Source organism: Balaenoptera acutorostrata, chromosome 5 (genome assembly GCF_949987535.1).
Source record: "Balaenoptera acutorostrata chromosome 5, mBalAcu1.1, whole genome shotgun sequence".
In the NCBI taxonomy this organism is placed as follows: Eukaryota; Metazoa; Chordata; class Mammalia; order Artiodactyla; family Balaenopteridae; genus Balaenoptera; species Balaenoptera acutorostrata.
Window position 1 is genome coordinate 46,837,949 of NC_080068.1, and position 16,172 is coordinate 46,854,120.

Below are 16,172 nucleotides of genomic sequence, written 5' to 3' on the forward strand. Positions count from 1 at the left end.
TGTCCATGCCACTCTCTCACTTTGTCCCAGCTTACCCTTCATCCTCCCCACATCCTCAAGTCCATTCTCTTGTAGGTCTGCGTCTTTATTCCCGTCTTGCCCCTAGGTTCTTCATGACCATTTTTTTTTTCCTTAGATGCCATATATATGTGTTAGCATACAGTATTTTTTTTTCTCTTTCTGACTTACTTCACTCTGTATGACAGACTCTAGGTCCATCCACCTCACTACAAATAACTCAATTTCATTTATATTAATGGCTGAGTAATATTCCATTGTATGTATATGCCACATCTTCTTTACCCATTCATCTGTTGATGGACACTTAGGTTGCTTCCATGTCCTGGCTATTGTAAATAGAGCTGCAATGAGCATTGTGGTACCTGACTCTTTTTTTTTTTTTTTTTCCTGACTCTTTTTGAATTATGGTTTTCTCAGGGTATATGCCCAGTAGTGGGATGCTGGATCGTATGGTAGTTCTATTTTTAGTTTTTTAAGGAACCTCCATACTGTTCTCCATAGTGGCTGTATCAATTTACATTCCCACCAACAGTGCAAGAGGGTTCCCATTTCTCCACACCCTCTCCAGCATTTATTGTTTGTAGATTTTTTGATGATGGCCATTCTGACTGGTGTGAGGTGATACCTCATTGTGGTTTTGATTTGCATTTCTCTAATGATTAGTGATGTTGAGCATCCTTTCATCTGTTTGTGGGCAATCTGTATATCTTCTTTGAAGAAATGTCTATTTAGGTCTTCTGCCCATTTTTGGATTGGGTTGTTTGTTTTTTTGGTATTGATCTGCATGAGCTGCTTGTATATTTTGGAGATTAACCCTTTGTCAGTTGCTTTGTTTGCAAATATTTTCTCCCATTCGGAAGGTTGTCTTTTCGTCTTGTTTATGGTTTCCTTTGCTGTGCAAAAGGTTTTAAGATTCATTAGGTCCCATTTGTTTATTTTTGTTTTTATTTCCATTTCTCTAGGAGGTGGGTCAAAAAGGACCTTGCTGTGATTTATCTCATAGAGTGTTCTGCCTATGTTTTCCTCTAAGAGTTTGATAGTGTCTGGCCTTACATTTAGGTCTTTAATTCCATTTTGAGATTATTTTTGTGTATGGTGTTAGGGAGTGTTCTAATTTCATTCTTTTACATGTAGCTGTCCAGTTTTCCCAGCATCACTTATTGAAGAGGCTGTCTTTTCTCCATTGTATATTCTTGCCTCCTTTGTCAAACATAAGGTGACCATATATGCATGGGTTTATCTCTGGGCTTTCTATCCCGTTCCATTGATCTGTATTTCTGTTTTTGTGCCAGTATCATACTGTCTTGATTACCGTAGCTTTGTAGTATAGTCTGAAGTCTGGGAGCCTGATTCCTCCAGCTCCGTTTTTCTTTCTCAAGATTGCTTTGGCTATTCGGGGTCTTTTGTGTCTCCCTACAAATTTTAAGATTTTTTTGTTCTAGTTCTGTAAAAAATGCCATTGGTAATTTGATAGGGTGAATCTGTAGATTGCTTTGGGTAGTATAGTCATTTTCACAATGTTGATTCTTCTAATCCAGCAACATGGTGTATCTGTCCATCTGTTTGTATCATCTTTGATTTCTGTCATCAGTGTCTTATAATTTTCTGCATACAGGTCTTTCACCTTCTTAGGTAGGTTTATTCCTAGGTATTTTATTCTTTTTGTTGCAGTGGCAAATCTCTTTCCTTAATTTCTCTTTCTGATTCTTCATCATTAGTGTATAGGAATGCAAGAGATTTCTGTGCATTAACTTTGTATTCTGCTACTTTACCAAATTCATTTATTTGTTCTAGTAGCTTTCTGGTGGCCTCTTTAGGATTCTTTATGTATAGAATCATGTCATCTGCAAACAGTGACAGTTTTAATTCTTTTCCAATTTGTATTCCTTTTATTTCTTTTTCTTCTCTGATTGCCATGGCTAAAACTTCTGAAACTATGTTGAATAATACTGGTGAGAGTGGGCACCCTTGTCTTGTTCCTGATCTTAGAGGAAATGCTTTCAGTTTTTCACCATTGAGAATGATGTTGGCTGTGGGTTTGTCATATATGCCTTTTATTATGTTGAGGTAAATTCCCTCTATGCCCAGTTTCTTTCTATTTCCATATTTATATTCTTAAACAATGATCTTGTGATAATGGTAATGTCTAGAGACAGGGAAAAGCTAAATCGGATGGAAGTATTTTTCCCCATTTTAGGTTTTTGTGAACCTGAAACAATGTCAGCATTTTTCTGGATTAAGGAATTTTTTAATTTAATTTTTTTCCTAAAAATGTATTATTTTAAACTAGAACAATGACAACAACAGGAATTTCTTCATGTTTCTATTGACATTAATGCTTCTTTTAGGAACAATTAGATCACTTAAGGAATTTGCCTCTGGCTACTGAGTAAGGACTAGAATTATGAAAGAAAAACACTAAGATAACTGATCAAATGCTTTGACTTTTAAAGTAGACTCTGGCTAATTCTGAATTATTTAAGGAAAAAAATTTTCCACAAAACTCCAGTTTTTAATTTACTGTTAATTATTGTTTCTGCGTTTTCTTTCAGAACTCTTGATGTTTCAGTGAGCTTTAATGGAGGAAATTCTGTCATCTCAGGCTCGCTAACAGTCACAGCCACAGAATGTGTAAGTTACTGTTCACATAAAGTTTCCTTTTAAAAATAACTCTCTCCAGAAATAATTTATGGACCTTCAATATTGTTGCATCCTATAGTAAAGAAAGTACAAATAATAACATTGGAGACCATTACAAGAAAAGGTTTGTATAGAATTTATTGTAGGTTGTTTTGTTTTTTCTTTTAGTCTCCTTTAAAAGGGATTTTAAGACAGTATACATTATACTTTGATATTTATAAAATTGAAGTCATATTTAAATATTAGAATAAGGTAGGAAAATGATTTCCAAATGAAGCATTTTTTTCTTAAAACAGTAACTATGTAAAGGAAATAATGTCTTTCTTTTAATGAAGGTTGCATTATAGTATCTAAGACATTTATCATGTTTTTGAAATTATTAGTGCATCTTAATGAGTGAGCTTATTATTTTGTCCCTTTTAATGTTGGTGCTTTCTCAAGGGTAGGGAACTTGATTTTGGGAGCTTTATAATATCTTGGTTTGAAACTACACTGAAGCTATAATTTAGTTAAGATGGTTGATTTGCACTACCTAAGATGCAATATTTGGGTATATAAATTCCATTGATAAGAGAGTGTTTTCCTTATACTTAATTTATTTGGTTTATCTTGACATTAGATTGTTGAACATGAAAACACAAAGCACTAAAAGGAACTGATCACATGGTTGATATTCTTATGAGTGCATTTTCTTTGTTAAAAATATATAAATCAAACTAAAAAAAAAAAAATTCCTGCCCTTCAAAAGACCAATCCCAAGCCTAAACATTTTCTCACATCTCATGATTTTTTTTTTAACATCTTTATTGGAGTATAAAGACTTTACAATGGTATGTTTGTTTCTGCTATATAACAAAGTGAATCAGCTATACATATACATATATCCCCATATCTACTCCCTCTTGAGTCTCCCTCCCACCCTCCCTATCCCACCTCTCTAGGTGGACACAAAGCACCAAGCTGATCTCCCTGTGCTATGTGGCTGCTACCCTCTAGCTATCTATTTTACATTTGGTAGTGTATATATGACCATGCCACTCTCTCACTTCATCCCAGCTTACCCTTTCCCACCCCGTGTCCTCAAGTCTACTCTCTACCTCTGAGTCTTTATTCCTGTCCTGCCCCTAGGTTTGTCAGAACCAATTTTTTTTTTTTTTTAGATCCCATATATATGTGTTAGCATACGGTACTTGTTTTTCTCTTTTTGACTTACTTCACTCTGTATGACAGCCTCTAGGTCCATCCACCTCACTACAAACAACTCAAATTCGTTTCCTTTTATGGCTGAGTAATATTCCATTGTATATATGTGCCATATCTTCTTTATCCATTCATCTGTCAATGGACACTTAGGTTGCTTCCATGTACTGGCTATTGTAAATAGTGCTGCAATGAACATTGTGGTACATGACTCTTTTTGAATTATGGTTTCCTCAGGGTATATGCCCAGTAGTGGGATTGCTGGGTCATATGGTAGTTCTATTTTTAGTTTTTTTAAGGAACCTCCATATTGTTCTCCATAATTGCTGTATCAATTTACATTCCCATCAACAGTGCAAGAGGATTCCCATTTCTCCACACCCTCTCCAGCATTTATTGTTTGTAGAGTTTTTGATGTTGGCCATTCTGACCAGTGTGAGGTAATACCTCATTGTAGATTTGATTTACATTTCTCTAATGATTAGTGATGTTGAGCATCCTTTCATGTGTTTGTTGGCAATCTGCTTTGGAGAAATGTCTATTTAGATCTTCTGCCCATTTTTGGATTGGGTTGCTTTTTTTTGATATTGAGCTGCATGAGCTGCTTGTATATTTTGGAGATTAATCATTTGTCACTTGCTTCGTTTGCAAATATTTTCTCCCATTCTGGGAGTTGTCTTTTCGTCTTGTTTATGTTTTCCTTTGCTGTGCAAAAGGTTTTAAGTTTCATTAGGTCCCATTTCTTTATTTTTGTTTTTATTTCCATTTCTCTAGGATGTGGGTCAAAAAGGGTCTTGCTGTGATTTATGTCAAAGAGTGTTCTTCCTATGTTTTCCTCTAAGAGTAATAGTGTCTGGACTTACATTTAGGTCTTCAATCCATTTTGAGTATATTTTTGTGTATGGTGTTAGGGAGTGTTCTAATTTCATTCTTTTACATGTAGCTGTCCAGTTTTCCCAGCACCACTTATTGAAGAAGCTGTCTTTTCTCCATTGTATATTCTTGCCTCCTTTGTCAAAGATAAGGTGACCATATATGCATGGGTTTATCTCTGGGCTTTCTATCCTGTTCCATTGATCTATATTTCTGTTTTTGTGCCAATACCATACTGTCTTGATGACTGTAGCTTTATAGTATAGTCTGAAGTCAGGGAGCCTGAATCCTACAGTTCCATTTTTCTTTCTCAAGACTGCTTTGGCTATTCGGGGTCTTTTGTGTTTCCATACAAATTGTGAAAATTTTTGTTGTAGTTCTATGAAAAGTGCCATTGGTAGTTTGACAGGGATTGTATTGAATCTGTAGAGTGCTTTGGGTAATAAACTCATTTTCACATTATTTATGCTTCCAATCCAAGACCATGGTATATCACTCCATCTGTTTGTATCATCTTTAATTTCTTTCATCAGTGTCTTATAGTTTTCTGCATACAGGTCGTTTGTCTTCTTAGATAGATTTATTCCTAGGTGTTTTATTCTTTTTTTGCAGTGGGAAATGGGAGCGTTTCCTTAATTTCTCTTTCATATTTTTCATCATTAGTGTAGAGGAATGCAAGAGATTTCTGTACATCAATTTTGTATCCTGCTCATTTACCAAATTCATTGATTAGCTCTAGTAGTTTTCTGGTAGCATCTTTAGGATTCTCTATGTATAGTATTATGTCATCTGCAAACAATGACAGTTTTACTTCTTCTTTTATGATTTGGATTCCTTTTATTTCTTTTCTTCTCTGATTGCTGTGGCTAAAGCTTCCAAAACTATGTTGAATAATAGTTGTGAGAGTGGGCAACCTTCTCTTGTTCCTGGTCTTAGTGGAAAAGGTTTCAGTTTTTAACCATTGAGAATGATGTTGGCTGTGGGTTTGTCATATATGGCCTTTATTAGGTTGAGGTAAGTTCCCTCTGTGTCTACTTCCTGGAGGGTTTTTATCACTAATTGATGTTGAATTTTGTTGAAAGCTTTTTGTGAATCTCTTGAGTTGATCATATGGTTTTTATCCTTCAATTTGTTACTATGGTGTATCACATTGATTGACTGGCATATATTGAAGAATCCTTGCATTCCTGGGATAAACCCCACTTGATCATGGTGTATGATCCTTTTAATGTGCTGTTGGATTCTGTTTGCTAGTATTTTGTTGAGGATTTCTGCATCCGTGTTCATCAGTGATACTGGCCTGTAGTTTTCTTTCTTTGTGAAATCTTTGGTTTTGGTATCAGGGTGATGGTGGCCTTGTAGAATGAGTTTGGGAGTGTTCCACCCTCTGCTATATTTTGGAAGAGTTTGAGAAGTATAGGTGTTAGCTCTTCTCTAAATGTTTGATAGAATTCGCTGTGAACTCATCTGGTCCTGGGCTTTTGTTTTTTGGAAGATTTGCAATAACAGTCTCAATTTCAGTGCTTGTGATTGGTCTGTTTATATTTTCTATTTCTTCCTGGTTCAGTCTTGGAAGGTTGTGCTTTTCTAAGAATTTGTCCATTTCTTCCAGGTTGTCCATTTTATTGGCATGTAGTTGCTTGTAGTAATCTCTCATGATCCTTTGTATTTCTGCAGTGTCAGTTGTTACTTCTCCTTCATTTCTAATTCTATTGATTTGAGTCTTCTCCGTTTTTTTCTTGATGAGTCTGGCTAATGGTTTATCAATTTTGTTTATCTTCTCAAAGAACCAGATTTTAGTTTTATTGATATTTACTACCTTTTCTGTCATTTCTTTTTCATTTATTTCTGCTCTGATCTTTATGATGTCTTTCCTTCTGCTATCTTTGCAGTTTTTTTGTTCTTCTTTCTCTAATTGCTTTAGGTGTAAGGTTAGTTTGTTTATTTGAGATGTTTCTTGTTTCTTGAGGTAGGATTGTATTGCTATAAAATTTCCTCTTAGAAATGCTTTTGCTGCATCCCATAGGTTTTGGGTCGTCATGTTTTCATTGTCATTTGTTTCTAGGTATTTTTTGATTCCCTCTTTGATTTCTTCAGTGATCTCTTGGATATTTGGTAGTGTATTGTTTAGCCTCCATGTGTTTGTATTTTTACAGTTTTTTACCTGTAATTGATGTCTAGTCTCATAGCGTTGTGGTTGGAAAACATATTTGATACGATTTCAACTTTCGTAAATTTACCAGGGCTTGATTTGCGACCCAAGATATGATCTGTACTGGAGAATATTCCATGAGCACTTGAGAAGAAAGTGTAATTTGCTGTTCTTAAATGAAATATCCTATAAATATCAATTAAATCTATCTGTTCTACTGTGTCATTTAAAGCTTGTGTTTCCATATTAATTTTCAGTCTGGATGATCTGTCCATCAGTGTAAGTGAGGTGATAAAGTCCCCCAGTATTACTGTGTTACTGTCGATTTCCTCTTTTATACGTGTTAGCATTTGCCTTATGTATCGAGGTGCTCCTATGTTGGGTGCATATAGATTTATAATTGTTATATCTTCTTCTTGGATTGATCCCTTGATCATTACGTAGTGTCCTTCTTTGTCTCTTATAATAGTCTTTACTTTAAAGTCTATTTTTCCTGATAAGAGAATTGCTACTCCAGCTTTCTTTTGATTTCGATTTGCATGGAATATCTTTTTCCATCCCCTCACTTTCAATCTGTATGTGTCCCTAGGTCTGAAATGGGTCTCTTGTAGACAGCATATATATGGGTCTTGTTTTTGTATCCATTCAGCCAGTCTATGTCTTTTGGTTGGAGCAGTTAATCCTTGCTGGGTATAATCTTGGTTGTAAGTTTTCCCTTTCATCCCTTTAAATACGCCCTGCCACAACCTTCTGAGACTGAACCAGGAAGAAATAGAAAATACGAACAGACCAATCACAAGCACTAAATTGAAACTGTGATTAAAAAAAAAGAAAGAGAAAATATAAAATAAAGTTATTAAAATAAAAAAATTATTAAAAATAAAAATAAAAAATAATTCAAAAAAAGAAAGAAGAGAGCGACCAAACCAAAAAACAATTCCACCAATGATAACAAGTGCTAAAAACTATACTAAAAAATAAACAAAAAAACCCCTCAAAAAACGGACAGACAGAACCCTAGGATAAATGACAAAAGCAAATCTATAGAGACAAAATCACAAAGAAGCACATACATACATACTCACAAAAAAATAAAAAGGAAAAAAATATATATTAAAAAAAAAAGAGAGAGCAACCAAATCAATAAACAAATCTACCAGTGATAATAATCTCTAAATAAATAAATAAGATAAAGATAAAACCAGAAACAAATTAGATGCAGAAAGCAAACCCCAAGTTTACAGTTGTTCCCAAAGTCCACTGCCTTAATTTTGGGATGATTTGTTGTCTATTCAGGTATTCCAGAGATGCAGGGTACATCAAGTTGATTGTGGAGATTTAATCTGCTGCTTCTGAGGCTGCTGGGAGAGATTTCCCTTTCTCTTCTTTGTTCGCACAGCGCCTGGGGTTCAGCTTTGGATTTGGACCTGCCTCTGCGTGTAGGTCGCCTGAGGGCGTCTGTTCTTTGCCCAGACAGGACGGGGTTAAAGGAGCAGCTGATTCAGGGGCTCTGGCTCACTCAGGCTGGGGGAGGGAGGGGTATGGATGCGGGGCAAACCTGCGGTGGCAGAGGCCAGCGTGATGTTGCACCAGCCTTAGGCGCACTGTGTGTTCTCCCGGGGAACTTGTCCCTGGATCATGGGACCCTGGCAGTGGTGGGCTTCACAGGCTCCCGGGAGGGGAGGTGTGGATAGTGACCTGTGCTTGCACACAGGCTTCTTGGTGGCTGCAGCAGCAGCCTTAGTGTTTCATGCCCATCTCTGGCATCCACGCTGATAGCTGTGGCTCGTGCCCTTCTCTGGAGCTCGTTTAGCTGGTGCTCTGAATCCCCTCTCCTTGCGCACCCCGAAACAATGGTCTCTTGCATCTTAGGCAGGTCCAGATTTTTTTCTGGACTCTGTCCTGGCTAGCTGTGGTGCACTAGCCCCCTTCAGGCTGTGTTCACGCAGCCAACCCCAGTCCTCTGATCTCCAAAGCCTGAACCTCAGCTCCCAGCCCCCACCCATCCCGACGGGTGAGTAGACAAGCCTCTCGGGCTGGTGAGTGCTGGTCCGCACTGCTCCTCTGTGCAGGAATCTCTCTCCTTTGCCCTCTGCAGCCCTTTTGCTGCACTCTCCTCCGTGGCTCCGAAGATTCCCCCCTCTGCCACCCCCCATCTCTGCCAGTGAAGATGCTTCCTAGTGTGTGGAAACCTTTCCTCCTTCACAGCTCCCTCCCAGAGGGGCAGGTCCCTTCCCTATTCTTTTTCTCTGTTTTTCCTTTTTTCTTTTGCCCTACCCAGGTACGTGGGGAGTTTCTTGCCTTTTGGGAGGTCTGAAGTCTTCTGCCAGTGTTCAGTAGGTGTTCTGTAGGAGTTGTTCCACATGTAGATGTATTTCTGATGTATTTGTGGGGAGGAATGCGATCTCCACGTCTTACTCTCTACCATCTTGAAGGCGCAGCCTCCATCTCATGATTTTATGGTTTTATATTTTGATCTTTTAATTTGAGAGACATCCTTCCTCCAGCAAACAAAACAAAGCAACTCAATATTATCTGTAGAGAGATAGTTTGTTTCTTGTTGTAAGAAAACATTGCAGGGAAAACAAGCATCCATATGGACTCTTGGGTCACTATTAAATGCCTTGGATAACTCTTTAACAACACCTGTTTTTATTTTGAAAATAGCTAGTTGTTTTTTTCCCCTTTTTATCTTCAATTCATGTTGCAATTTATAGGTTTTGTGGATGTTGTAATGTGTAGGTTTCCTGGTCCCTCAGGATGTGGTTGAGATTACACATGTTTGTGGTATATGGTATCTCAGTGTTTTGCTCACTGAAATGGCATTCTTTCTCCATCCTCCTTCCTTTTCTGTACCTCCAGCCGTCTTTTTTCACCTCTCTTCCACAGAAGCAGGAAAACAAATCTTTGTCTGCATCCTGTAACCATGCACAGTTTCTGTGTGCAGGGATGCTGAAGCCAAATGACTCATTTGTAATGTACAGGTTGTTTGCTTCCTGGAAAGAGGAAGTCTTTCTAGGTCTTGCTAGTTCTAAGGGGAGTGTAACATGACTCGAGGTGGTTTTAAGAGTAAGGTGATTTCAGAAAAAGGAACATCAGTTGTGTCAGAGATGGAGAGAAAGTTTGGGGTCACGTTGTTATATTAAATAAGGCATCTGAATACTTTCCCTTGAGAAGAGATTTAAGCAAAGCCTTGAGGAAGGTGAGGGAGTGAGCCCTGACGACCGTGCAAGGGAAGAGTGTTCTTGCGGAGGGAGCAGCTTGAACAGAGCCTAAGATGGGACTGTATGTGACTGGTTTAAAGAGGAGAAAGGCAGCCAGTGTGCAGAGTGGAGGTAGCTGGGGGAGGAGGAGGCCTGAGATGAGTAGGAGAGAGTGGAGGGAGAGGAGAGATCATGGAGAGTTTTGTTAAGTCAGTGTAAGATTCTGAGTTTAAGTGAAACAGGAGCCACTGGAAGATGACATGCTATGACTGTGTTTTAAAAGGATCATTCTGGCTGCTGTGCAAAAATAGACTTTGCAGGTAGGGGCCAATGTGGAGACCTGGAGACCAATTCTGTGGCTAGTTCAGTAATCTAGGAGAGGGGATGGTGGCTCCACTAGGGAGATAGCAAGGGAGATGGTGGGAAGTGGTTAGATTTGAATATATTTTAAAGGTGGAGTCTACCGGATACCTAGACAGATTAGATATGGGTGTGACAGAAAGACAATAAGGACAGTTCCAGGCTTTTACATCTGAGCAACTAGAAAGATGAGTTGTCATCAGGTAGAGCCGTTTTTTGAAAAAGTTGAGGAGGTCTGTTTTGGAAATGTTGAGTGAAAGACGTCCATTTTTCATCTCAGTGGGAGTGTCAGAAAGGCTGTTGAATACACAAGTCTGAAGTTCTAGAAAGAGGTCTGGATTGGAGGTGCACATTTGGGAGCTGTTGTATGGAATGAAAGAGTCAACCAAATTCCACATGATTTTTAATAAAAAAAAAAAAAGGAGCTTTTAGTAGGTAGAGCAAGAAGGGAAAGAAAGCCAGAGAAATGTTTTGTATTTATGGAGGAACCGAGATAAACTGGGTCTTGAAAGGAGAGCAGGTCTTAGGCAAAGGGAGAGGAGGGGGGAGCATTTTACAGATAAATAGCAAACAGAAATTGAAGGGAGGAGGGACAAATTAGGGATACAGGATTAACAGATATAAACCACTATATACTGAATAGATAAGCAACAAGTATTTACTGTATAGCACAGGGAGCTATACCCGTTATCTTATAAAACCTTTAAAGGAATATAATCTGCAAAAATACTGAATCACTATACTGTACACCTGAAATGAACAGAATATTGTAAAGCAATTATACTTTAATAAAAAATTAATGAAAAAAAATTGAAAGTAGATATATTTGGTTGTGGTAAAAATAGTGGAAGGAAAGCTTGGAAAGAGAAAATTTAGATCAGATTATCCATGGCCTAAAAAAAAAAAAAAAAAGAGCTTAGAGTTCATCCTACAGGTCTGTGGTTCCTAAACCTCAGTACACAGTGTTAAAATGAATGAAGGGAAGAAAATCTTCCACGTTCATGAGAGATTGAACTCAACTCTGCTGAGACAAAGGGCTAGAGAGTTTTTTTATTTCCTTCCAGTTTTATTGAGATATAATTGACATACAGCACTGTATAAGTTTAAGGTGTACAGCATAATTATTTGACTTACATAACCACGGGATAATTCTTCTTTTCTCATTAGATTTAACCACTATTTTGATTTAAATGCAAATATGTCTGGTGTGTGGTAGTAATATCACCGTTTTATAGATGTAGAAAGTGAGAATGGAGCTGATGAGAAAGTACCTGCAGATGTGTGCATTACATCTCTATTCAGAATAGAAGAAGACAGTGGGTAATATTATGATAAATACCGGCCTTGTATTTACGTGATACCTAGCCTTTCAGGCATATTCGGATGTGATAATTAGGAGAGATGAAGTTAGTAATCTTACTCATTCTTGGATGATGCTTTCGGCTCTTCACAGGCATTTGAAAAGCCAAACAAAATAAAACACCATTATTTAGCAATTGATTAATACTTGTGGAAATCTCACAAATAAAGACGCTCCTCTGTTCTCCAAGAGCATCCGGGCTCGGTCTTATTAAGGCACTTATGTCACTGGGTTGTAATTTCCTGTTTACTTCTCGGCCTCTCTCTGCAGTCTGTGCCTTGCTCATTGTCTCCCTCTCAGTGCCTGTTCCTTACACGAGGCAGGTGCTCCAAAATTATTTGTTAAAGGAATGAGTGACAGTACCTGTATATTCAGTTTAAAAGTGGGGAAACTAAGGTTTGGACTTAAAAGATTTAACACTAGAATCTGAGGAGGGCTTAGACTTAGGCAGTCCATGCTTTTCGTCTGTCTCAGAAGATCTAAATGTGTCTCCGCTTTAAACAATTCAGTGAAAGATGTCTTTTTTCCCCCCTTGGGCCACTGCTCTTCTGATTCTTTTAGAATAATAATACTAAGAACAAATTTTCTGAGCACTAATTAAGTGCCAGACACTGTGCTAAGCCCTACATATGTGCTCAGCACTTCATGATTTCATTTAATTCTCACCACTCAAGAGGAGGCTATTACTATTACCTTAATTTTACAGATGAGAAAACTGAGGAACAGAGAGCCACCTCCAATCTTTAGTGCACATTGATGCAAACACATTAGAAGATGCTTCTGCTAGTAGGTGGATCCAACCCTCAGCATGCTACACAGCTTGATGAGCAGAATATTGGCTGATTTCAGCTTTCACTGCCCCCGAGAAAGGGGAGACTTGGAGCCTGGAGGCCCTGGGGTTAAATTGCTTGCTCAGTTTCATAGTCGAGTAAATGCTAGAATTGAGAATTGAACCCAAGTTTGTCTTCCCCTGGCCTGAATACTTGCACAATCTGCCATTCGTTACCAGGTCCTAATTTGATTTATATAAGACAGAGGTTGGCAATTTTTTTCTGTAAAGGGTCAGATAGTAATTATTTTAGGCTTTAGGGGCTACACAGTTACACTACTCAACTCTGCCACTATAACACAAAGGCGGCCATAGACATATAAACAAACGGGCATGGCTATGCTCAACATACTATGTACACTACAATTTGAATTTCATGTATTGATAATATATTTTTCCTTAAATTTTTTTCAGCTATGTAATAATGTAAAAAATTTTTTTTAGCTTGCCAGGCATCTTATGAAACAGATGAGCTGATTTGGCCTTTGGGCCGTAGTTTGCTAGTTCCTGATATGGAATATTTCAAAAGAATCCAGTAAATGAAATCATTACCTATTTTATGACTATTTTTTCTTCCCCTAGCTCTAAATTCATGGAAGCAAAATTGTGGAGATTTAGTTCCCCTTTTCTGTGTCTGTTTTATTCTATTGTGGTTGCTGTGATTAATTATTTTCTAGATAGATTGCAACAGGCTATTCACGCACTTTTGAAATTTTTGAGTGATTCCTCTTTTCCCATAGTTGTTTTGCAAGTACAGTAGTGACTCTGATTTGTTTTTATACGTCTGTCATTCTGTTAGCTAGAATTTCAGTTCTATTTGGTGGAGTGAAGTTTTTCATTGTACATTATAACTTCCTTTTAATGAAGAAAAGGAAATTAGATGCAGATGAAGTTCAAAGACTGAATGTGTCCAGGATGACTAGAAAATATATTCCTTTTAACCTGAAATCAAGCTCAAGGTTCTGGTGTGTCCCCAACTTAACCCTTAAAAGAGTTTTGGCTTCAAAGCCTTGACCAACATCTGGGTACTAAATCTCCAACTGGACTCCTCAGCTAATTTGTCTTTGTAGACATCTGAAAATGCTACTTGTTCAGAACTATAGCTAGGAAGAATTGATCCAACAAATGGCCGATTGGAAGGTCATCTAACAAATGGATATTAACCCAACAAGTGGCCAATTCTCTCTGTAATAAAGAGGATTACTGCTTTCCAGAAATTTGTGTTCCATTATTTTCTTCAGCTGCTTCAGGTACTACCAAGGCCTCTCAAATTCTATTTTTCAGACAAAGCTGTCTTTTCTTGTTCTTGACCTCCACTCCCTTCCTGGGCTTTCTTGAACTTCCTCAGGAGGTCCTCTCAGAACCCCAGACCAGGCTAGTCCCTGCTTTGCCCTGTTTCTGTTGTACTCTCCTTCCATACTTCTCACATTTATGATTGTGTGTTCAAGGGTTGTCCCTCCAACTAACCTGTGGGCTTCATGAAGACTTGTGCAACATTATAGCTTTGGCAGCTTTTTAACTGCCTAGTGTTTAAAGAGCAGCGCACCTAAACAGAGGTGAGAGGCTTTTAGTTTCCACCTATGATACATAACTCTGCGTAACCAGATCGAGTTTCATCTGACTCTGCAGTTTGCAGCATAGTATCTGCTCATAGGACTGAAATCTATGTGTTTGACCTTTTCTTAATTTGTTTATAAAGTTATGTGAGCAATGAAATAATTTCCCTTTCATGGCTGAAGTCTTTCATGCTCTGATAACGGCTCTGGCAAATCAAAACAAAGGAACTGGGAAAGCCTGGATTTGTATGCAGTGAACTGAGCTAATGTCTGGGACTGGGGCATCCAGGGCTGTGTTTATGGCAAGTTCGGGTTGCATTAAATTCTTCGCTTACTGTGACCTGTTTTCCATCATGCCTCTCTTAAATGTGATAAAGATTAAGTCTGTAGGTCTTCAGAAAGTGTGTATTTTCATAGTCAGTTTTCTTGTAGACTAATTTTCAGAATCAGTTGAGATGATAATATTATTATACTAAATGTATGTTTGCATCTGGATGTGCATAATGTTTTGTCAGTGTTCCTAACAGGGGCATTTTTGAAAGAAAATCCAAGAATTTTGACTGCCTATCATGGCCAGCCCATCTACTTTATATTCTGTCAGTATGATTTTCCGAATTTCCTGCTCATGACACATTTGTAGAAAGAAAAAACTAACCACTAAACTTTTAGCATATTCACACCCTCCAGTTTCACGTCCTTATTTCTGAACATAGGATTTGAATTCTAAGAAAAGGGAAAAACAAATGTTCATACAACCCTTTTGGAAGTGGTGTGCACAGCCACATGGTGAGCATTTCCATGGATGCCATGGCTCGATCCTCATGTGGGAAAGGTCTGGTGGGGAAGGCTGCATTCATTCCATACATGAACGGTCACAGATCGGGGCTATCTTATGTAAGACCTTATATTTGAAGGTGGAATCATGAATTTATACATTTGACAACATTTCTCCCATAGGATATCATAGTTTTCTATGTATTTCTTTGACATTCTTTTCCCATTATATTCTTGTTTGTCTAGATTTCAGAACTTAGTATAATCAAGCCTGTGGAGAATTGTATGATTTGTTCATGAACTTTTAGAATTCTGTGTAGAAAGTTGCACTTTGAGTGCTTTCATAAGTATCCTGATTTGTGCTCTGAATTACTTTCTTTGGTTTTGAGGACAGAGAACTTAGATATTTGCCAGGAAATTTCCTATAAAGTATTTATCTCCTCTCTCTCTCTCTCTCTCTCACACACACACACACACACACACAGAACTTTCTGTGTGCAAGACACTGATTTAGACGTTTAGGTTACATCAGTGACTACATGTTGAGCTTACACTTTCATTCTACCAAACTGTACATCAAGAAGTTGCAAGATGACTGCATGTCTTCTCATTTCTTAAATTTTAAATTAATTTTTTATGGTAAATATGTGGTAACGTCTTCAAGTGCCTTAAGAATGGTCTAATAGTAAATATTAGAGCTTTATGAAGATTGTGTGTCTATGTGTCTGTGTGTGAAGTTTCTGTAGTTATTTTTGTTGTCTTCTGAAAAATAAATTAAATGACATACTCAAGGATTCTAGGTGATATTTTGGTGGTGTCTGTTCTGGTTCATTTGAAACCTAACATTAGTTACCTAAATAGCTTGTATGGTTATTCCCTCTTGCATCCAGATGCAAAATTAGAAGTTAAAGGATAGCTTTAATTGTTCATGTATACTTGATTCTTAATCTTTTCCTTAAAAAAATTCTGAAATTAATACATGTTTTATGGTCTATGCTGCTTTGAGAATTATTTTTAAAATTATTTTTTAATGGATTTATTAAAACTGAAGTGCTGTTAGTAATCAACGTCTTTGAAAATTGATCTGTTTTGAGATAGTTTACAAGTCACTATATGGTAATCTCTTTTTCTTTTTTTTTCCATTGTGATACTATCAGATGATATAGGGAAACTGTGACACACATTTCAAGATTTTTGTGGTTAG

The 16,172-nt window shown here is 37.5% G+C and overlaps 1 protein-coding gene across 1 annotated transcript in view; it reads left to right on the plus strand.

Annotated features, from left to right (window-relative positions):
• The window catches only part of ANTXR2 (ANTXR cell adhesion molecule 2), a 154,600-nt gene that overhangs the window by 51,709 nt on the left and 86,719 nt on the right, over positions 1 to 16,172 (plus strand). The window contains exon 11 of the mRNA XM_007165603.3: positions 2,574 to 2,652. Coding sequence (XP_007165665.2) covers positions 2,574 to 2,652 — 79 coding nt within the window. The remainder of the gene's footprint in view (positions 1 to 2,573; positions 2,653 to 16,172) is intronic.